Source organism: Elephas maximus, chromosome 6 (genome assembly GCF_024166365.1).
Source record: "Elephas maximus indicus isolate mEleMax1 chromosome 6, mEleMax1 primary haplotype, whole genome shotgun sequence".
NCBI classification, from domain to species: Eukaryota; Metazoa; Chordata; class Mammalia; order Proboscidea; family Elephantidae; genus Elephas; species Elephas maximus.
The window spans coordinates 20,148,996-20,172,864 of NC_064824.1; the positions used below are offsets into that span (position 1 = coordinate 20,148,996).

General features: G+C 47.7%; 2 protein-coding genes across 6 annotated transcripts in view; one reads left to right on the top strand and one right to left on the bottom strand.

Moving 5' to 3' along the window:
- Nucleotides 1-6,877: 6,877 nt before the first annotated feature.
- DBI (diazepam binding inhibitor, acyl-CoA binding protein) lies at nucleotides 6,878-15,493 on the bottom strand. Its single transcript, XM_049889168.1, has 4 exons — nucleotides 15,384-15,493; nucleotides 14,215-14,332; nucleotides 8,567-8,629; nucleotides 6,878-7,161 (listed from the first exon to the last, which is right to left on the bottom strand). Exons 1-4 carry the CDS (start codon nucleotides 15,390-15,392, stop codon nucleotides 7,088-7,090), a joined length of 264 nt encoding a protein of 87 aa, XP_049745125.1. The 5' UTR covers nucleotides 15,393-15,493; the 3' UTR covers nucleotides 6,878-7,087.
- A 94-nt stretch (nucleotides 15,494-15,587) lies between these two features.
- C6H2orf76 (chromosome 6 C2orf76 homolog) overlaps nucleotides 15,588-23,869 on the top strand; it is a 114,187-nt gene continuing 105,905 nt past the window's right edge. Inside the window, exons 1-2 of one of the 5 annotated variants that reach the window (XM_049889176.1) lie at nucleotides 15,625-15,653; nucleotides 16,255-16,509. Coding sequence is in view for 1 of the 5 variants with exons in the window: in XM_049889175.1 (XP_049745132.1) it covers nucleotides 15,618-15,653 (36 nt within the window). In the remaining 4 variants the exon portion in view is untranslated. The other 4 variants (XM_049889177.1, XM_049889175.1, XM_049889178.1 and 1 more) reach the window with 4 other exon arrangements.

Sequence of the window (23,869 nt, forward strand, 5' to 3'; positions counted from 1 at the left end):
CTATATAGAGGCTTCCACTGGATCTTGAATGAACTCTTCACACTCTTTATCACCCCAAGACATAGGGGCAATTGAACACTTCAACGGACAGGTTTAAATGGCTAATGGGAGGGCACAAGACAACCCCAGCCTGGACCATGCATCTCAGACAAGCAGTCTGGGGTCTCAATGCAGCAGAGTTCCCTGCAAGGGCATTTCTTATTTGTGCCATATGTTTGCTCAAACTGTCTATTCTATAAAATGTGTTTCTGTGGTATAGAATTGTTCCTGACAAAAGATCTGGGTTCCACAAAGGCACTGACTGGAGCCCATGAGAGGAGGCCAAGCCTAAGGCTCCCCCTGCCGAGGGGTGGAAGTCTCCCTCCCCCCTCAACTAGAGGTGTGGCCAAGGTGCACTGCGGGTGCAGGAAGCCCTCCGCTGGGTGACAGGGGACCTGAGGCCACACACTGAAATGATCATACACTGGACCCCCACTAACAGCTATTGATGGGTACAGGGGTGGGGCTGTCAGGGTGTACCAAATCAAACTAGTGCGGCAGACTAGAAGGCTACCCCCAAAGACCTACCAAGTATACCTAGCCCTGATATCGGAATACATTCTGGGCAGAGATATCTTGTTGGGGCTGGAGCTGCAGACTCTGGTGAGTTCCACCTGCAAGTGAGAGCTGTAAAAACTGTAGTACAAGGTAATGCTAAATGGTCTCCCATGCAGTTGCACTCCCCAGCTCAGGTCGTGGCCCTTAAGCAGTACCGCTTCCCTGGTGGGCACCAAGAACTCACTGAGGCTGTGCAGGAGCTACACCCAGTGGGTATTTTGAGACCTGCCAAGAGCTCCTTCAATAGTCCTGTCTGGCCAATGCTCAAGCCGGACGGCTCCTGGAGAATGATGGTAGACTGCTGGGAATTGAATAAGGTGACTCCCCTTGTTTGCAACTGTACCCAACATCGTGCAGATGATGGGGCAAATGGGGGAGGCATTGGGTACTTACCGCTTTGCGCTCGACTTGGCTAATGCTTTCTTTAGCACCTCTCTACACTCAGACAGCCAGGACCAGTTTGCCTTCAGCTGGAAAGCGAGGCAGTGGACTTTCACCGTACTCCCACAAGGGTACCTGCATACCCCCACCATATGCCATGGCATGGTTGCCACTGACCTCAAGCGGTGGATTCCCCCTGCTGAGGTGGCCGTACTCCACTATATTGATGATGTCATGCTGACCTCTGACTCGTTTGCTTCTTTGCAGACTGCAGCTGGTGAGGTAGTCAACGCACCTCCAGTCACGGGGATGGGCAGTGAATGAGGGAAAAACGCAGGGGCCTGGTTTGTCGGTCAAATACTTGGGTGTTATCTGGTTGGGTAAGACGCAAGTGATGCCTGAAGCGGTGATAGGTAAAGTCCAAACCTACCCCCAGGCAGAAACCGTGAAGCAACTACAGGCAGTTGTCGGGTTCCTGGGGTACTAGCACCCCTTCACACCCCATTTAGCCCAAACCCTATGGCCCCTATATAAGTTAGTGGAAAAAGAGGTGAGACTGAAGGAGAGAGAAACAAAAAGATTGGATGAGAAAGTGATATGGGGGGATAGAGGGGAAGAGAATGAGTGAGTGAGAAAGAGACAGGTGAAACTGGGGGCAATTCTAGAGAGTGATGGGTTGGGCCCCTGACAACAGTGTGGGAGAACCCTGTTAATTGTTGCCAATAGTTGGTTAGGGAAGCAAAAGCAAAGCCTATGGGCAGGGGCATACCCATTGCCCAAAGGGTGGCTTTGGACATGTGGCTTGCACGGGTAGCCGTACCTACCCTACAACTGGGTGGGGTGCTGCACCTGGGGGCGGCTGTACATAGCTGCTATTATTTACACCACCCTCCCCAGTGTTCCTAGCAATTAGCAGACTGTAACAGTCCAGCACAGATACCACTGCACATCACGGTGGTTTTGCCCCTTGTCCCTGTTCTCGCCCCAGGCCACCACTACAGATGTTGAGTGGCAGGTAGAGGTGCTAGCCAGACACACCACAGCTGCACTTAACGACACCATGTAGCCTATCACCCTTCTGAATGTGGAGACTCAACAAATACAGAAATTCGTCCTTCAGAGTAGGATGGCCCTTGACATCCTGATCGCCACCCAGGGTGGCACCTGTGCCTTGATAAAAACTGAATGTTGCATGTATAGCCCTGATGCCTCTAAAAATGTGTCTTTGGCTCTGCAGGGCTTGCAGCAACACATCACTGCTATCAAACATGACGCCACTGACCCCGTCTCCAGCTGGCTGCAACCCTTCCCGTCCGCTTGGCAGACAGGCTTCTGCGTGATATTGAGACTCTTATTACTATGTCTTTTCCTGTGTTGCTGGTTATACTGAGTATGTGGTCTGGTTCTGCAATGCTCCTCTGCACACCAAGTCCAAGGGCTATTGCTGAAGAGAGGGCGGTAAGATTGTAAGGACATTAGGAGGGTGTGCAGGCGTGGACTGTAGGGTAATGCTATTCAGCTGTATGCATCCCCTCCCTAATGGAGTCAGCTTTGCTCTTCCCTGAAGCATGCTGGGGGTGAATTTGGGATGGACTTGGGCTAAGGTACAAGGCCAGGAGGGGCATGACTGGGCCAGCAGCCAAGGCCAAAGAATGCTTTAGCAATAAGAAGGAAAACATCTGGGCCTGGATATGAAGTCCCTGGGAACACTGACTGCCCAAGGACGTGGGAGAAAAGGATGAGCCTTGGTCCCAGCTGGAATGGTATATAAGCTTGGGTCCCTTGCTAGGTGGTTGCTGAAAATTCCCCAGCCGGCCACGACTGGAGAGCAGCTGCCTGCCTGTGTCAGTAATTTTCCCTGAACGTATGAATCTGGAAAAGGCTAGGTGCCAGTTCTTCGGATTATCTGCCAGGACGCACAGCGAAGGTCTTCCCTTGCTGGGGCTGTCCCCCGACAGGGGGATTATTCCTCAAAGAAGGGATACTGGCCCAAATCCATATGCGCACAAAAGACATAGTCTAAGACTAGGGGAGAGTCTGAGCTACCGTCAGATCTTAAAACTGTAAAAAGATTAATTCATTCTTTGTTCACTAAAAATTTTGTTGACTAACAATAATTATAAACAAAAACAAAAAACAGTTGCTGTCAAGTCGATTTCAAATCATGGCGGCCCCATCTGTGTCAGAATAGAGTTGTACTCTACAGAGTTTTCAATGGCTTATTTTTTGGAAGTAGATCACCAAGCCTTTCTTCCAAGGCACAACTGGTGTAATGGATTGAACTGTGTCCCCCAAAAATACGTGTCAAGTTGGGTTAAGCCATGTTGACAGAGATTATGATTTAAAATACACAGGAAAATCACAAAATGGAAGACAACCACACTCTTGTAGGCTTGGCAATCCACTTTGGAAAGATCACAGCCATCAAAAACCTATGGAACACAGTTAAACTCTGTAGACTCTTGTAGAAGCCATGGGTGCAAGGACATTCCCCTGAGGGTGCTGGGGACTAGCTCTCAGTACACCACCCAAACAACATTCTGAGAAGCCAGTGCCTCCACCTTACATGAACAGGGAGGGCCCCTCACAAATGTGGCTGAGCCCTGGGTCACTCGTAGTGCTTAACAAGCACAGCTCAGCTGGGCCCACTCCAGCTCTGGAGATGGGCTTGCATTTCCAATCACTCCTTAGTGGGGGCAGGGGAACTTGGAAGGGTAGGTTAGGGGTGTTATGTCACCACGTTACAGCAGCCCAGTGAGGCTGTGGTCACTCTCATCGTCTGACTCACAGCCTAGATGCAGAGCCGGGTCAGCCAGGGTCACAAGAGGCAATGTGGTGGAAAGGGATACGTGGGCCCTCCTGGCCAGAGTCCTGGGTTTGGATCCACTTACATCACCTCTGAGCCTCAATTTCCTCATTTGAATAATGGCCACATTAATCCCCATTACACAGCGACGAGGTATACTCCTCACCTCAGTGTCGTGGGATGAAATGACTTAACTGAAGCAAAGAACTGGAGTCGGGGTCTGCCACTAGGTGGTCCTCAGTAAGCCAAGGCCATTGATTTGAGGTCACTCCAGTAGTGGCACTGATGGGCCTCAAACCCAAGCCTTTCACTCTCCCTTCGTGGTTCACTCCCATGCGAGGGACCACAAATATCAAGTCGTTACAATACAATCTTCGCACAGTTTAGCTGCAGAGGAGCAAACTGAAATCCTTCTTAGGGTTCCCTTAGGCAGAGGCCCATTCTGTTTCTGGCCAGCAGTGAGCAGACACAGGGCCTGACCCACAGCCAAGGGTGTGTGCACGTTTGCCTCGCCCTGTTGCCTTTCACAAGCTAGAAATAGGTCATAAGACTGGGCAGGTGCTTCTCTACCCACACCCTCTCCAGTGCCATACAAAAAAACCTGTTGCCATAGAGTCAATTCCAACTCACTTGATCCCATAGGACAGAGTAGAGCTGCCCCATAGGGTTTCCAAGGAGTGGCTGGTGGATTCAAACTGCCAGCCTTTTGGTTAGCAGCCAAGCTCTTAACCACTGCACCACCAGGGCTCCAGCATCATCCAAGTTGAGACAATTTTCTCATGGACTAGGTCCTTGGCTCAGATACTGCAAGGGAGGTTGCTAGGGACTTGAGTTGGCTGGAAAGCTGGTTGGGGCAAAATTCCCAATAAAGAGACACTCAGTGGGCACCCCCTCGATGCCAGAGCGTCTCACAATCCCACTGCTACCCTCTGGGTAAGCGCGTGAGGCCCAACCCAGGAGTCTGGTCTGGTTGGACAGGAATTCCACCTCCAACTCCATGTAAGGTTGCTTCTGATTTTCTCCTGAAGCAGCCAATGCATGGGCAGAGGAGATGATCCAAAGATGGGTTCAAGTGAGTGGCTATGGCTGCCTACTGCCTCCCTTGTGTCTCGTGGGGGTGCCTCCCAGTTCGGGGGTGTTGGCAGCCTGGGTGGTGTGGAGCCAGGTGGGAGGAGAGAACTTTGTGCCCCCTGCCTCACACACCCTCAGCCACATCCAGAGAAACCAAACTAAACCAACTGCCATGGAGCCGATTCTCACTCATGGTGATCCCTTGTGTTTCAGAGTTTAACCGTGCTCTATAGGTTTTTGATGCCTGTGATATTTCCAAAGCAGATTACCAAGACTTTCTTCTCAGGCACACCAGCACCCCAAAAAAAACGAACTTCCCCATAAATGACACTGCTTCTCAGAAGTCACCTCATGTAGGCTGCAGGTCTGGGTTTTGGATCTTGACCCCTCTGCTTTGTTGGAGCAAGCTGTCTACACCTGAGCTTCTAAGCAGTTTTCCATGGCAGGCTGGGCCAGAACGGGAGGCATCGCCAGTCTTAATAGCTGTTAACGAATAGTCAGGTCATTCAAGCTAATGCCTTTTACCACATTGCTCCCCAGTGGCTGCTCACCAAACCGAAACCTATTGCTGTCAAGTCTATTCCATCTCAGAGTGACCCTACAGACAGAGCACAACTGCCCCATAGGGTTTCCAGGGCTGTGATCTTTATGGAAAGACTGCTACATCTTTCTCCCACAGAGCGGCTGGTGGGTTTGAACTGCCGACCTTTTGGTTAGGAGCCGAGTGCTTAACCACTGTGACCTGTGATCAAATTCTATACTATTCAACTTAATTGTCAAGACTTTCTACTCTCTAGTCCTTTTTTACACATTACTGAGAGTGTGCCAGGGTTCCAGACAGTTGCCCTGCCTGCTGTTCCCACTGCTATGCTGCAAGGCACCTCGGGTAGTACAGGAAGAAGGTACAGGCTTCTGAGCCAGGGAGACTTGCATTAAACACTAGCTCTTAACCCTCTTACCAGCTAAGTAATCTTGGGCAAGTTACCGTAACTCTTGGCCTCAACATTCTCCTGGTTGAGGGTGAACTATGTCTAAGATGAGAGCACGGGCTTTGGAAGGAAGACTGAGAGCTGCCCAGCCTCAGAGGGCTTCTCCTTAGTTCCTCTTAGCCTCAGCATCCTCATGGGAAATAAGAAACCATTTCCTCTCTTGCAGGACTGCAGAATGGCCTGAATGGGAACATCTGGTAAGCAGGGTCTTAATGGCTCTCTCTTCCTTCTCATCTTTCAACCTACATCTCCCAGGGTCACGCTCAGCCTTTTTCCTCTGCAGCCTTCATCCTTTGCTGCCCGCCCCACCCAATTGGTCCTGATCTCCCTCCTCCCTGCTGAGCCCCCACTTCCCCCACCCACTCTTCTCCTCCCAGCTGCTGTGGCCAAGCTTCACTGGGACTCTGGGCTTGCCCCATGTCAGACCATACTGTTCCTGACCGGACCTCAGACAAACCCAAAGGCTCATTCCACCCTGTCCTCTTCAGAGGCCAGTAGTGTCCTAACAGGGTTAGAAGTACCTGCAGACTGAGGTCTCAGCCAGCCCCTGATCTTCTTCAGCGTAGCCAGAATAAGAGGGAGGGGGAGGAGAGGAAGACCGCTTCTATAATCCTTTTCCTCCCCACCACCAGAGCTGAGCTCACGCTAGGCCTGCAGTCACAGTGGGGCAGCCTGCCTCATACTCAGGTCTGTAGAAAACCAAACCAAACCAAACCTGTTGTCTTTGAGCCGATTCTAACTCATGGCAGCCTCAAGTATGCAAAATAGAACTGCTCCACAGGGTTCTCATGGCTGTGACCGTTCAGAAACAGGTGGCAGGACTTTCTTCTGAGGCACCTCCGGGTGGACTCCGCCTGCCATCCTTTTGGCTAGGAGCCCAGGGCTTAACGATCTGCGCCAGACAGGGGCTCCTCAGGGTGAGCAGAGTGGACGGTAAGCTGCAACACTGTCAGATGGAATCTTTAGAAAAAGGAAGTGAGAAGGAGAGACTGGAGCAGAGTAAATTATTTCAAGAACCCAAATCACCAAAGACTTAAAAGTAATAAATGCACTTTTAATAGATCTACAAATAAAAACTACAAAGCGCAAGTCAGTAACCGTTTCTGCTTCCAATCTGTTGAACAGCTTAAGGAACTGGGGTAGCTGGTTCTTTTCATTCCTCCATGTCAAGTGCAGCATCAGAAAAAACAAGGCGTTACAGCGGTTTGGATCAAATGCTTGGCTGACGTCCACGTCCAGTCCCTTATATTCCGTATTTTTTCTTTAGCTCTTCTACTTTGTCCACGTAAGCTTTCATGGCATCTTCCTTGGAGGTCCCTGTAAGGAAACAACAGAACTGTGGTCAGGAGGCAGCATGGTGGAAAAGCAGGCTTTGGCGCTACAGACAGACTTGGCCAAATTCTCTGAGCCGGCTTCTCATCGGTAAATGTTGATTCTAGTACATAAACCTCAAAGACTTGGCCAGGAGCAGACTCAGAGCACTGAAGAGCTTGCCAGGAGTTAACCTGCCGTAAAGTTCTGAGAGTAGGATCCGCAGTGCGGCTGGCCTATGTGAGTCACACACGACCGTGGGGGAGTGGTCAGCGTGAGCCTCAGGAGAAAGGCACTCTAGACAGGAAGGAATGCCTAACGCAGGGGGTTGTGGTGGCTTTACTGGTCCTGGTGACTGTGGCCCATCCAGTACTTCTGTGCTGGGCTCTCATAACCCAAAGCTGCTAAACTAGTGACAAAGCAAAGCCAGGCACCCTCCTCCCCCTCGGAGAGAAGCTATGAGAAAAGCTTTGGGAACTCTGAGCAAAAGCAGCTGGTTCTTGAAGGGACACAAAGCTAATCTGTACGTATCATCTTCATGCCGCGGTACGAAGGGCACCGTCCATATATCTGAATAGAGACAGAAACGGCCAGTTCCTGAATTCTGTCAGGAAATACCTTGGGAGCCGGAGCTTGTTCTGCAGCAGGGGAGAGTACATGGGGCCTGCGGATGGTGGGGAAGTGCCCGCTGAAAACGGACGTTAGATAGGCATTCCTCTCCTGGGTACTTGCAAATCCTGGGAGTGCGTTTATTGTATTCTAGCCCTTTCTGAATTCAAGGGTTTCTCATTTGCAGGAAGACAGAAGGCTTATTCAGAGACTAGCTAGTGAGAACACAAAAGCTGGCTGGCGCTTTGGTGCCAACTTTTGGGTCTTGCTGCCACGGGTGGCACGTGATTAAGCAGAAGCCGGGCTACTTCTTGGCTGCGGTTACTTAGCATATAATGGTTCTTTCACACTGAGCCTTTGAATGTGCCAGCAGCTTCCCATGCATTAGCTCATTCCTTCTGTTACGTGCCCTGTGGCTGGGAGGGAACTGGGGAGGGCGCTGTGGTTAAAGGGTCACTGCCTGGCCTTATGGGAACCGCCAGGTGGGGGCAGGAAACCACCTCTTATTCTGAACACGTCTAAAGCCACGCTGTCCACATTGCTTCCCAACCTCCTTTTCAGTGGCCTGGTCCCTGGACCCTATCCCCTGCTCTCCAGGTGATACGACTGCTCAGGGAGGGTGCTTTTGGAAAAGGTATTGACAGTAGACGAAAAGTAGGTGGCCCAGTTTTTTTCCATTCCGGGCACAAGTCAATCCGGTTTCCAGCATACGCCTGTCCTCCCACTCTTGGCACTCCATAATGAAAAGTCTTTCATTACTGGGCTTCACAGGCAAGGGGAACAGATCAGAACAGACAATTACCTTTCAGCTCATTCCAGGCATCCCACTTGGCCTTGCCTTTGAAGTCCAACATCCCCGGCCGTTCTTAAACGAGGAAAGGGAAGGCATTAGACATGCTTCAGGTTCTAACATAGACCTTGATCAACTTTCTGGCCTTGAAAGACTTTTTTTTTTTAAGAAAACTTTATAATAAAAAATTTCAAAAACAAAAACAAAAAGAGAGAGAGAGAGAAGAATTAATCCCACGCAACTGTCAACCAGCTTCCACGATTATGAACTCAGAAACAGTCATCTCTGGGCTATATCCTCGCCCACTTCTATTTCAGTATGTTTATTAACTAACTCTTCACAAATACAACCATAATACCATTATCACACCCCAGAAAATCTAACAATTAAAATTTACAGTTGGTTAGTTAGCATCAGGATCTGATCTGGTTGATACCACATCTGTCCCCTGGTCCATCCCTTTATCCATCCATCTAGAGTCTCTAGTCCCTGCTCATCGCCTTTTTAAACCGAGTAATTGTTTTAAACTAGAGATTGTTCTGACATTTCCTCAGTTTACGTTAGAGCTGGTTCTCAGGGGGCAGGTGGCCTCTCACTAGCTTTGGCCTCTTCCTCCTCTCACTGCGGTTGGAAGGTCCTGGCCCTCAGCAGTCCTGGGGGGTGAGTGGCTGCAGAGACCACTGTGACCCCGTGTGACCAGGCTGGGGAGGGCTTGGTCAGTGCCCCTGGTCGGGTGGGCTAACCCAGGTCTCCAGACTGCAAAGCAGAAGGCAGTGGAGAGGCGAGCACTGCCTTCCAAATACGGAGTCTGGGGAGAGGGCTGGTGTCTCAGCAGTGGGTCCCTGAGACCTGGAGCCCTGAGAGAGGCTGGACATGAGTAGGGGCTGAGAGCGTGGTGAGGAAGGTAGCTGTCAGAGGCCTTCAAAACTAGGGTGAGGTGGGGAGCCTGGGTGACCACAAAGTGGCTGATGCCCTGAGGCCTCCTTTGGGTCTCTGCTGAGGGCAGGGTGGCTGGGCTGGGCTGTCAGCATCACACCCAAGTGCCCAGGGTTTGGCTCACTGTTTGTCAGAAAGAGAAAGACATCTTTAATTATACCTACTCCTCCAGGCTCTGTCAAGGAGTTAAACTGGTCTAGTACAGCAGGTTCCTCTTTAAGAAACCCTAAACAAGAGAAGGGAGAGTGTGGACATGTCCTCGGGTTGTTAACCAATGTCATAGAACAATGTGTGTACTAACTGTTTGATAAAAAACTAGTTTGTTCTGTAAACCTTCATCTAAACTACAATTAAAAAAAAAAAAACCGCAAACAAAACCAAACCAGTTGCCATCTAGTCAATCCCAACTCATCATGACCCCATGTGTGCAGAGCAGAACTGTGCTCTGTAGGGTTTTCATGGCTGTAACCTTTTGGAAGTAGATTGCCAGGGCTTTCTTCCGAGGTGCCACTAGGAGGGTGAACCACCAACCTTTCAGTTAGCAGTCATGCACTTAGCCATTTGTGCCACCTAAGGACCCCTTTAAGAAACTCAGACGGACAGAAATCTAGAGAAATTAGGAGGAAAACTGTTATCATTACAAGACGGTCCTTGTGTTACAAGTTAAATAACTCCAAAATTTCTCCAGTTAAAATTTTTTAATTTAGGGTGTGTCATAAGTTAATCTCTTTTGAGATATAAAAGTGCAGATTAAGCAAGCAAGCGCAGAGGGGGAGATACAAGTCACATGATTGCCAAGGAATCTGGGAATAGAAGCTGAAACGAGACAAAGACCTTGCCCAGAGAACGAGAGAGAGAGAAAGAGTCTTCCCCTAGAGCTTGCACCCTGAATTGGGACTTCCCGCAGTCTCAACTGTGAGTAAATAAATTTCTGTTGAGTAAAGCCACCCACATGTGGTGTTTCTGTAACAGCAGCACTACATAGCTAAGACGTGCAGTTAGATGTGTTCTGACACATGTGTACACCCGTGTCTCCAACACCTAAATCTCCAAGGAGTTGGAACAGTTCCACCACCCCTGGATATTTCCTCCCCTCTGCCTCCAGCAAATCTCCACAGGAAAAGACACTTTTTTGCTTTATATCACCAAAGGTTATTACTTTTTTTTTTACTTCATTTAAAGGGAATCATACCTTATCCACCCTTTTGTGTACTGGCATCTTTGGCTCAGTTTTTGGCATTCATTTGTGCTATTCTGTGTATCAAAGTGTGATATATCTTTCTTTGCTGAATAGTAATCTATTTGTGAGTAAATGACAATATGTTGCTGCAGTCTCCTGTTCATGGACTTGAAAGTTATTTCCAGTTTATGGCTGTTATCAATAAAGCTGCTACGCAACAGAGATCCCCTGAGGGAGCAGGAGAACAGTGGGATGCAGACCCCAAATTCTCATAAAAGACCAGACTTAATGGTCTGACTGAGACTAGAGGAATCCCGGCGGTCATGGTCCCCAGACCTTCTGTTGGCCCAGGACAGGAACCATTCCCGAAGACAACTCATCAGACATGGAAGGGACTGGACAATGGGTTGGAGAGAGATGCTGATGAAGAGTGAGCTACTTGTATCAGGTGGACACTTGAGACTGTGTTGGCATCTCTTGTCTGGAGGGGAGATAGGAGGGTAGAGAGGGTTAGAAACTGGCAAAATTGTCACGAAAGGAGAGACTGGAAGGGCTGACTCATTAGGGGGAGAGTAAGTGGGAGTATGGAGTAAGGTGTATATAAGCTTATATGTGACAGACTGACTTGATTTGTAAAGGTTCACTTAAAGCTCAATAAAAATCATTAAAAAAAAATAAAGCTGCTACAAATATTCTTGTAAAAAAAATTAAAAATTTTAATTTAATTGTTTAACAAACAATTGTTCACATGGCTCAAAACTCAATAGCTACAAAAGGGAGTATCATAAACTTTTCCTCCCACCCTTGCTCTCGCCAACAGTTTGTCTCCCTAGTACATTATTGCTACAACTCAGTGACCGCTTGCCGTATGTGGCGACTGAGCACCTGAAGTGTGGCTAGTGCGACTGAGGGCTCAACTTGTGATTTTATTTCACTTGAACTATTTTTCGTTTAAATTTCAACAGTCACATGTGGCTAGTGGCTACTGTATCAAATGGTGCAGCCCTTGAGAGGGTTGATACCCCCCTAATCGGGGACAGATTTCCAAGTCAGTCTATCTTCACTGATGCGAATGCAGATAGCCCTGGCATGGTCAGAGGCCTATCTCTGTGAAGACACTGTTTAATAGGAAAGCATCTCAGCCCCTTCTGCCAACCCCCCTCCAACGCCCTGTCCCCTCCCTGGGAGAACACTGAGTTTATAAACGAAGTGTTAAACTCATCTTTGCCACAAGATCTTTCTCAGTTAAGGCCTGCTTGTGATTCTTAGCTGTTTGCACCATCTCCTGCTTCCAGGTGGCCAGAAGCCAGCCCACCCGCTGCCCCAACTGCAGTGAGATTGGGGGCCATGCCTGCCATCCTCCTAAAGGGGGTGAGACTCCTTCTACCCTGATATGACTGACTGCTCTGAATTCCTCTAAGGAAGGCATTGCTGCTGTTGCCTCAGCTTACACCTGAGTTCTGGGGACTCAAGACAAAACAGAAACTGCCCAAGGCAGTGAAGACAGCAAATATAACGACCTCAATATCTGCACCCAGATTTTTCGATAGGCAACAAATGGTCTTCAGGAAGGTACAGACTGTTGTCAGCAAAAATGCTCTAACCCTCTCCAAGAAGCCAGGTGCTTCTCTGCTTCTTACCTAAGGCATGGCTGATGGCTCCCAAGGGCTCCAATGTTTATTCAGCTCAGATTGGGGCGGAAGCCATATGTTTAACAAAGCTACTGCTGAGCTGGGAGATGGAAGCAATCTCTCCAAAGTTGGGGCCGTAATGGATTGAATTGTGTCCCCCCAAAATATGTGTCAACTTGGTTAGCCCATGTGTTGTTGTCCTCCATTTTGTGATTTTCCTATGTGTTATAAATCATAATCTCATAATCTCTGCCTGTGGTTAAAAGGATTACTCAGGGCACCTCCCTGATCCAAAAGGGAGTTTCCCTGCATTGTGGCCTGTACCTCAAGAGATAAAAGGAAACGGAAGCAAGCAGAGAGTTGGAGACCTCATGCCAGTAAAAAAAAACAGCACCAGGAGCAGATAGATCAAGAGGCAGTTGTTTGGACAGAACAAGGAGATACTGATTGGTTTAAAGTCAGGAAAGGTGTGCGTCAGGGTTGTATTCTTTCACCAGACCTATTCAGTCTGTATGCTGAGCAAATAACACGAGAAGCTGGACTATATGAAGAAGAATAGGGCATCAGGATTGGAGGAAGATTCATTAACAACCTGCGTTATGCAGATGACATAACCTTGCTTGCTGAAAGTGAAGAGGACTTGAAACACTTACTAATGAAGATCAAAGACCACAGTCTTCAGTTTGGATTGCACCTCAACATAAAGAAAACAAAAATCCTCACAACTGGACCAATGAGCAATATCATGATAAATGGAGAAAAGACTGAAGTTGTCAAGGATTTCATTTTACTTGGATCCACAATCAAAAGCCATGGAAGCAGCAATCAAGAAATCAAAAGACGCATTACATTGGGCAAATCTGCTGCAAAGGACCTCTTCAAAGTGTTTAAGAGTAAAGATGTCACCCTGAAGACTAAGGTGCGCCTGACCCAAGCCATGGTATTTTTAATCGCATCATGTGCATGTGAAAGCTGGACAATGAATAAGGAAGATGGAAGAGTTGATGCCTCTGAATTGCAGCGTTGGCGAACAATATTGAATATACCATGAACTGCCAAAAGAGGGAAAAAATCTATCTTAGAAGTACAGCCAGAATGCTCCTTAGAGGCAAGGATGGCGAGACTGGGTCTTACATACTTTGGACATGTTGTCAGGAGGGATCAGTCCCTGGAGAAGGACATCATGCTTGGCAGAGTACAGGGTCAGTGGAAAAGAGGAAGACCCTTAACGAGGTGGATTGACACAGTGGCTACAACAATGAGCTCAAGCATAACAACGATTGTAAGGATGGCGCAGGACAGGGCAGTGTTTCGTTCTATCGTGCATAGGGTCGCTATGAGTCAGAACCAACTCGACGGCACCTAACAACAACAACAACAACAGGAGCAGCGTGCGTCCTTTGGATGCGGGGTCCCTGCGCCTGAGAAGCTCCTTGACCAGGACAAGGACCTTCCTCCAGAGCAGACAGAGAAAGAAACCCTTCCCCTGGAGCCGACGCCCTGAATTTGGACTTGTAACCTGCTGGACTGTGAGAGAATAAATTTCTCTTTGTTAAAGCCCTCCACTTGTGGTATTTCTGTTCCAGCAGTACTAGATGACCAAGCAGGACCTTTGCTTCCTCCACCATAAATTCCTAATAACCAGTTAAGTCCTTCCAAAACCAGAATTTGAATTCTTCCACCCGAGCACGAAGAAGCCAAGAACAGAGCAGGGTCTGGGAACATGGTCTTCAGACACCTCTCCTAGGTTAAACCCTAGGAACCCCATGGACAGGCACCATGCCCTGCCTGAAGAGTAGGGCTTTGGGTGGTTTTGGGACAAAGGTTCCCACAGATTAAGGGTTCCAGCTCCCTCTCAAGGCTGCTGAGCCATTTGGCAAGAGTTTGCTTTGATGAGCAGGGGCCCAGCGTACCTGTGTTTACATCGCCCACGGTGGCTTGTTTGTAGCGGCTGTAGATGAATAACATCTCATTGTCGTCTGGTTTGGTCTTGAGGTGTTTAACTTCTTCGGCAGCTTTGTCAAACTCGGCCTAAGTGGATGGGAGAGAAGAGGAATGAGGGCGTCCACAGGGACTTGGGGAGGCAGGAGTTGTTTCTGAAGGAGAAGTCAGAAGGCAAACCACTTCCCACAATGCAGGTCCCCAGTTAAGTGTGCCCTACCCTCCAACCCCTGTAGAGGGTACCTCAGCACAAGAAAGGGAAGTACATCATTCGCTCATTTAATCTAGACGACTATGTATCAGGCCCTGACTATCTGGGGGCCCTCACCACACAGAGCACCACATGCTAGAAGTGATGGAGGCAGGCTGAGACTTGGCCCTCAGTGGGTGTACACGCAGTGAGAAAGGCAGCACGGCCAACACTGGGCCACCACCAAGGAATGGCCAGGGTCCCAGTGAAGCCCTGATCTTTGACTGAGGGTGGCACACCATATTCGAAACAGCTGAGGAGGGGACAGCGCACGACTGCAGCGGCGTCAGGGGCTGGAGCCTGCTGGTCCCCTCCTCTAGGGTTCGGGGCGTCCAGGGCCGACTTCTGTCCCTGTGACCCGACTAGAGAGAAGCGGGAGGAACCAGAGGATGCCCCACACAGCGTGATCCTGAAGGAGCGAAGGGAAAAACCTCTGGGTCACCTCTCCCCGGGCCACGTACCTGCCCTCCCTGTGCGCCGGGCATCCGTCCCTACTTGTCCTGACCTCCAAGCGCCCCGCCACCGCCTCCCTGCTTCCCCCTCCAGCATGGCGCCCCGGTTGTGCCCTGTCTTCCTAAGTGGTGGATCTGGTCCCCTTACTCCTTCGATCCATGCAACCCCCCAACGCCCATCTTCTTCCTAGAACCCTCCCTGCGACCCCGATCCCCACGGGGAACTTTCCAGCAACTGTGGGGTGGGTAGCGGTGTTGAGAATCCAAAACGGGAAGTTTGGCTCACAAGGCTCTGCTCTCAGGGTCAGGGCTGGGCAGGAGTCCAGGAGGGACTGCGCGGTGAGGCAGGGAAAGCCTGCCTGGTTCTGCCTGCGAATCATCCCCAAACCGGCCTCCCGCTCCACCGCGCCTTCCCAGATCCGCTGGGCACTCGTAGTACCTGAGACATGCCGGCGGGATGGCAAGGATTCCCGAGAGCCCGCGGAGGAGACGAGAAGCAACCTACCGATCGAGACTCTCCACTGGCAGCGTGCTCAGCGGTGCAGCCCAGCTCTCCCCAAATCGGCTCGGGTGAGCGTCAGGCAGCCAATCAGGAGCTAGCTCTCCGCTGGGGGCGTGCCCAGGCCCGGCGGCTGGATTCTGCCCCACTCGGGCCACGTGGGCCAGCCGGCGCATGCGCAGGAGGAGCGGAAGGGGACGCCGAGAGCAGGTGGGGACCGCGGAAGTACGGTGCCTGTCATCGTCAGGGCGCTTTTGTCCGGAGCGGGGCGCAGTCTTGGAGCGCGGTGGAGGGGCGGGGGAACAGCCTGGGCAAAGTGGAGGAGGTGCAGTCCGAGGAACAGAGGCTTTTAAGTTTGTTTCATTAAATCTCGTGCCCAAGCGCGAAGGGGCCGGAAGGTGCGTTTATGGACAAGGAACGTCTCAGGCCTTGGGTGGCGAGTGCGCGCCCCCACATCTCGGCTGTGGCTTCTGAAAGAGCTGCGCGGTGGGTGGGAAGCTGGACTCGTCTTTAGAAAGGCGGAGGCCGAGATCTCGGACTCTTATGTAACCCTTGGCGGGGCGCAGTGGTTAAGAGCTTGGCTGCAACCAAGAGGTGGGCAGTTGGAATCCACACGCCGCTTCTTGTAAACTCTCTGGGGCAGTTCTCTGTCCTAGAGGGTCGCTGTGAGTCAGAATCTGGCCGACAACGGTTTCGGTTGTCGTATTTTTTTATGGCCTTGGTTTTCAGACCTGTATGGCATGTTCATGTGCTCACCACACATTTGTTAAATGGTGACTTTAATTTACAAATGTTTTTTGAACTTCGGCAGGTGACACACCCTGTTCTAGACTATGAGGATACAGCGGTGAACCAAAGGAGTAAAGCCCTACCTTCATGGGACTTAGACTGGGGATAAAAACCAAAAACCAAACCTGTTGCCGTGGAGTCGATTCCGACTCAGCGACCCTATAGGACAGAATAGAACTGCCCGGTAGGATTTCTAAGGAGCGGCTGGTGGATTTAAGCTGCCGAAGTTTTGATTAGCTGCCGAAGCTGGAACCACTGGGCGGCCAGGGCTCCCGAGGTAATGGATAATTAAAAAAAAAAAAAAAAAAGTTGTTGCGGGGGCGGGGAGGGAGATAGAGCGTTGGAAGTTTACAGTTTTCAGTGGGAGTGCCAGGAAGTAACTTTTGAGAAAGCCCCTCAAGGAAGGGAGGAAGAATTTGAGGCAGAGAACTAACTAGTGTAAAGGTGTGGGCAGGAAGTGTGAGAAGAGCTGAAAGAGTCATAAGAGGTGGCAGGCTGGCCAGATGATGCAGAACTTGTAGGCCTCTATAGGGAATTCCACTTTTAGTCTGAGACAGAATTCTGAGACTCTCATCGGAGGGTTTTGCCCAGAGAATGATGAGACTGGGGCCGGGGGTGGGGGGCGGTGGGTGGCGGGGGAGGTCTTTGCAAGGTTGTTACAGGGGCTGGTGTTCTCTTTGGCAAGGAAAGGAAGCAACACTGACGGATGGAAGAGTTTGAGGGCGCTTGCAAACAGACTAAAATTTCTGGTGGTAGTTACCAAGGAGTAAAGTAGAAAAAATACATTTTCTCTAGTGTTTTAATATTAAAGTAGAGAAAATAAGATTTTATAGTTTGTTTTAGTATAGCTATATAAAACCCAGTGCCATCGTAAACTGTGATTAATCTCTAGTCTTTAGAAAATGGCACAGGTTCTGTTCAAGATACGGCTGAACAGCCTGTTCCACTCTTAACATAGCAAACACCTTAATACCTTACAACATGTTTTCTCTTAGTCACAATGGGTGATGGAGAGCTTGACATAACTAATGCTGTAATGGTGCTCTAAGTAATCTCTAAACATTTTTTTTATTACACTAGCTGCACCGGTCTCTTCCAAAGGGGTGTGGAGCTCCCTCAGCTCCTGTGGCCTTGGTCTCTCTTCTCTTTTTGTTCTCTTGAGAAATGGCCTTCAGCCTACAAAGTGGCAGAAAGGCTGCCTGGCATTTTTAATCTGCAACTTTCCTTCCTACTCCCTATCTCAGCCAGAATAGACGTGATAGAACAGTTCCACTAGCCGAGAGATTCTTATGTGAGTTTTTTCCAGCCTGTTACAAACATACTGATTAGAGTCCACATGTCTGACATACATACTTTAGTTTAATAAAGAGTTTCTTATAGTTTTATTATATGTAAGACCATCTGTAGGCTATGTGCTTAAAAATATTAGGTAACCCTGACCTTCCCCCTATAAAACCCTCCCACTAGCTCTTTAGAATTAGAATTTAAGAGAAATTTAACCCCCTCTGTCTCTTGAATACCGGTGTTCAGTAAAGGCCGTCTTACTGCTTACCTCCTCCTGTTTCAGTATTGACTTCGCAACAGGTGGCTCAAATCTGCATTTTACAGTAACAGGAGCTGGGTGAAGGGAGGGAAGTGGTGGAAAATTCTCAGAAGATCGTTAAAAAAAGGTTAGTCACTCCTCTCCAATTCCTTATTTGTGACTAGAGGACTGGACTACAAATCTCTATCACCTCCCTAATTTAAAGCTGTAGGTGTTTAGAAAGAAAGGTCCGGCAAAAGTTTTCTAACTGTAGGTCAGGCTTTATGAAAAGTTTGGAAAGAAGTAGAGATGCAATGTTGTTAGGGCTGTCGAGTTGGTTCTAACTCACAGCAACCCTATGCACAACAGAACAAAACACTGCCTGGTCCTTCACCATCATCACAATTGTTGCTGTGTTTGAGCCCCTTCTTGCAGCCCCTGTGTCAGTCCATCTCATGAGGGTCTTCTCTTTGTTGCTGACCCTTAACTTTACCAAGCATGATGTACTTCTCCAGGCACTGGTCCCTCCTGATAACATGTCCACAGTATGAGAGACAAAGTCTCACCATCCTCACTTCTCAGGAGCTTTCTGGCTGTACTTTTTCCAAGACAGATTTGTTAGTTCTTCTGGCAGTCCATGGCATATTCAGTGTTCTTTGCCAGCACCATAATTCAAATGAACCAATTCTTTGGTCTTCCTTATTCATTGTCCAGTTTTCACATGCATACGAGGCAATTGAAAATACCATGGCTTGTATCAGGCGCATCTTATTCCGCAAAGTGACATATTTGCTTTTTAACACTTGAAGGAGGTCTTTTTCTGCACATTTTCCCAAAGCAATATGTCATTTGATTTCTTGACTGCTGCTTCTATAAGCGTTGATTGTGAATCCAAGTAAAATGAAATCCTTGACAACTTCAATATTCCATTTATCATGATACTGTTTATTGGTCCAGTCATGAGGATTTTTGTTTTATGGCTTGTTGCCATTTCTCTGTGTTAAAGGCTGGTTGCTATCCCAATTGCCTAAAGCAGAAATGGTGAGTGGAGGGCTTCAGGCAGCATTTCCACACGGGAGACTACAGAAAAGAGTCACTGGGAGGTGAGGGAAGGAAGGAGAAATCATGGCAAAGAGCAGGCCTTCGGCTATTTCAAAATTTGGCCGAGGGTCGGCCCTGTAGCAGAAAAAACACCCTTCTCTCTCCTCCTCATCAAAATCACTTGGCATTTGTTTCCTAAGGCCTGAAATCCTTGCTGGTTTCACATTTCAGTGGCTTTAATCAACTTTTGAAGACTCATCTGGGCACAAAGCCACTACATAGAAAATTATTTTGTTTTGTTTGTAAGAAAGTGGAGTGCATTCCAAACAAGCAACCAATAAATCAACTCCACTTAAAACTGGAGATGGTCCATGAATTTCAAACACTTTCTATAATGCTTTCAACAACTGCTTTCTACAGTGTTAACTGTCAAAGTCTAATCACACCAGCTGATGTTTGAGAAATGATAAGGGAAATTACATTATGACTGATCAAAGTAAACACAATAACTTAATAAAACTGGCTGATGGGGAGAGACATTTGACTGTAAATCAGACCCACAGAGGCAATCATCTGAGTCTCCATTAATGACGCTGTAAGCACCAAATGAAGGAGCAAAGACAAATCCAGGCTTCGCCTGGGCCTCACAGTGAGAAAAGAGCTCCAAACTGTCACTTTGGAGTAACTGGCTTTTCTTACATAGCAAATATAATTTCTCTAAATTGAATTTCAACACTTTTGATTATATGGCTTTGCTTTGTGTGGTGAAATGGGTGTCTTTAGGTGGCCTTTCACCTTGGCTCTTGGGAAAAAGATTGAGAGAATTTCCCCCTAAACCCTGAAGAGTTACCTTTGCCCTAGTGTTCCACTCCAGTGGGTTTGTTGCATTTCCTGGATAAGCTGTCAACAACTTGGTTTGATATTTTTCTCTGGGCTGGGCTGCAGCCTGCCCTGTGATCGGTTTGCACCTTCTAGGCATTGGTCAATACTGTATGCAAATGAATGACTATGCTGTTGTTGTTCTTAAGTGCTGTCTCCTGTACAACAGAACAACACACCGCCAGGTCCAGAGCCATCCCCACAATCACCGTTAAGTTTGAGCCCCCTGTTGCAGCCACTGTGTCAATCCATCTCTTTTTCACTGAGCCTCTACTTGACCAAGCCCATCATTCTCCAGAAACTGATACCTCCTGATAACACGTCCAAAGCGTGTGAGATGAAGTCTCATCATCCTCAATTCTAAGGAGCCTTCTGGCTGGACTTTCTGTCAAACAGATTTGCTGTTCCTCTGGCAGTCCATGGCATATTAGATGTTCTTCGCCAACACCATAATTCAAACACATCAATTCTCCTTCGGTCTTCCTTATTCATTGTCCAGCTTTCACATGCGTATGAGGCAACTGAAAATACCAGGGCTTCGGTCAGACACACCGTAGTCCTCAAAGTGACATCTTTGCTTTTTAACACTTGAAAGTGGTCTTTTGCAGCAGATTTACCCAACACAATACATAGTGTGATTTCCTGACTGGTGCTTCCGTGGGCACTGATGGGATCTAAGAAAAACTAAATTCTTGACAACTTCAGTATTTTCTCCATTTTTCATGATGTTGCTTATTGGTCCAGTCACAACGATTTTTGTTTTATGTTGAGGTGTAATCTACACTGAAAGGCTGTAGTCTTTGATCTTCATCAGTAAGTGCTTCAAGTCCTCTTTGCTTTCAGCAAGCAAGGTTGTGTCATCTGCCTATTGCAGGCTGTTAGTAAGTCTTCCACCTATCTTGATGCGTTGTTCTTCTTTATTCAGCCCTGCCCCTCGGTTTATTTGTTCAGCATACAGATTGAATAAGTATGATGAAAGGATACAACCCTGACACATACCTTTCCTGTTTTTTAAATCCTGCAGTATCCCTTCGTTCTGTTCAAATGACTGCCTCTTGGTCTGTGTACAGGTTCCACGTGAGCACAATTAAGTGTTCTGGAATTTCCATTCTTCACAATGTTATCCATAATTTGTTATGACCCACACAGTCAAATGCCTTTGCATGGTCAATTAAACACAGGTAAACATCTTTCCCATATTCTATGCTTTCTGCAATGGTCCATTTGACATCAGCAATGATATCCCTCATTCCATGTCCTCTTCTCAATCCAGCTGGAATTTCTGGCAGCTCTCTGTCGATGTACTGCTGCAACTGTGTTTTAATTATCTTCAGAAAAATTTTATTTGCTGATATTACTGATATTGTTCAATAATTTACACATTGTTTGGATGACCTTTCGTTGGAATGGGCACAAATACGGATCTCTTCCAGTCAGTTGACCAGATCTTCCAAATTTCTTGGTGTAGAAGAGTGAGAGCTTCCAGTGCTGCATAAGTTTGTTGAAGCATTTCAGTTGGTATTCAGTCAATTCCTGGAGCCTTGTTTTTCACCAGTGCCTTCAGTGCTGCTTGGACTTCTTGCTTCAGTACCATCAGTTCTTGGTCATACGCTGCCTCGTGAAATGGTTGAACATAAACCAGATGAAATACACAGAAATCAGTGACTATATCTGTGGAAAGAGATGGTGGAGAAGCTCAGCATCATCAGTCAGAATCGGGCCGGGGCCAACTGAAGAACAGACCATCGACTGCTCATGCACAAGTTCAAGTTGAAGCTGAGAAAAAACAAGTCCACGAGAGTCAAAATATGACCTTGAGTACATCCTACCTGAATTTAGGGTCCTTTTTTTCTCCAGAATAGATTTGACACACCAAACACTAGTAACTGAAGACCAGAGGAGTTGTGAAATGACATCAAGGACATCATACGTGAAGAAAGTGAAAGGTCATTAAAAAGACAAGAAAGAAAGAAAAGACCAAAGTGGATGTCAGTGAGACTCAGAAACTTGCTATTGAACGCGGAGTAGCTGAAATGAATGGAAGAAATCATAAAGTAAAAGAGCTGAACAGAAGATTTCAAGGGGTGGCTAGAGAAGACAGAGTAAAGTATTATAATGAAATGTGCAAAGACCTGGAGATAGAAACCAAAAGGGAAGAACACGCTCAGCATTTCTCAAGCTGAAAGAACTAAAGAAAAAATTCAAACCTTGATTGCAATTCTGTAGGATTCTATGGGCAAAATATTGAACAATGGAGGAAGCAGCAAAAGAAGATGAAAGGAATACACAGAGTCACTGTGCCGAAGAGAATTGGTTGATGTTCAGCCATTTCAGGAGGCAGCGTGTGATCAAGAAGTGATGGAATTGAAGAAGTCCAAACTGCACCGAAGGCATTGGTGAGAAACAGGACCCCAAGAATTGATGGAATACCAATTGAGATGTTTCAACAAATGGATGCAACTCTGGAAGTGCTCTCTTGTCTGTACCAAGAAATTTGGAAGACAGCTACCTGGCCACCTGACTGGAAGAGATCCAAAGAAAGGTCCTCTAAAATAATGTGGAAATTATTGAACAGTAGCGTTAATATCACATGTAAGTGAAATTTTGTTGAAGATAATTAAAAAACAGTTGCAGCAGTACATCGACAGGGAACTGCCAGAAATTCCAGCTGGATTCAGAAGAGAATGTGGGATTGTTGCAGGGTAAGGCTTCCCAGCTTGGGGCCAAGTCCTGCCTAGGTTCTTGCCTTCTGCTGACCAAGAATGACCAGGAGAGACTCAGAGTTTTCTCATGAACCAAGGTTTATTAGGGACAGAAAGAAAGCAGAGGCTCACGAGGGAGAGACGGAGAGGGGCTTCTGCCTATGCTAGCCTCCAGTCTCTCTCCAAGCAGAGGTTTTCCTGGAGTTTATAAAGGGTTTTAGGTGGGAAGGATCTCACGTTTTATTCATGGCGGAACTTTCTGGGAGATGGCCGGGTTAAAGAAATTAGGTGCCTGTGCTTCTGGGATCCAAGGTGGAGTCAGTTTGGACGTCAAGTCACCGCTGTGGAGTCTCAGTGGCCACCTGATAAGACTGTAAGGTTGCACCCATTCTCGCTGCGTGTTCCCCTGGGAATGGGCTGATTCTGTTCATCCTTGGAAAGCAGCTTGTAGGGAAGATATGTAGAACTCCTCCTGTGAGAGTCCAGGATGTGGGTTATCTTGTAACACCACCTGCTATGGTGGAAAAAAAAAAAAAAAACTAGTGCCATCGATGGTGGAGTCCTGAAAAACAACTTGGGAGAGAGATGTGAAACTTTGTGCCTCACAGGCTGCACATGTGGGTTATCTTGTAACATCACCCTGGGGATAGAATCCCAGATCAATGGGCTGGTTATTCCAGCCTTGAGGCTGTCCAGGCTTCTGTCCCAGTCTCTGGATGAGGGATATCACTGCTGATGTCAGACGAATCTTGACTTAAAGCAGAGAATACCAGAAAAATGTTTACCTGTGTTTAATTGACTATGCAAAGGCATTCGACTGTGTGGGTCATAACAAACTGTGGATAACATTGTGAAGGATGGGAATTCTAGAACATTGATTTGTGCTTATGAGGAACCTGTACATAGATCAAGAGACAGTTGTTCAGACAGAACAAGGGGACACTGAGTGGTTTAAAGTCAGGAAAGGTGTGCGTCAGGGTTGTATCCTTTCACCATATTTATTCAATCTGTGTGCTGAGCAAATAATCCGAGAAGCAGGACTGTGTATAAAGAAGGACGAGGCATCAGGATAGGCAGAAGACTCATTAGCAACTTGCAACAGGCAGATGACACAACCTTGCTTGCTGAAAGCAAAGAGGACTTGAAGCACTTACTGATGAAGATCAAAGACTACAGCCTTTCAGTGTAGATTACACCTCAACATAAAACAAAAATCGTTGTGACTGGACCAATAAGCAACATCATGAAAAATGGAGAAAATACTGAAGTTGTCAAGAATTTAGTTTTTCTTAGATCCCATCAGTGCCCACGGAAGCACCAGTCAGGAAATCACACTATGTATTGTGTTGGGTAAATCTGCTGCAAAAGACCACTTTCAAGTGTTAAAAAGCAAAGATGTCACTTTGAGGACTACGGTGTGTCTGACCGAAGCCCTGGTATTTTCAGTTGCCTCATACGCATGTGAAAGCTGGACAATGAATAAGGAAGACCGA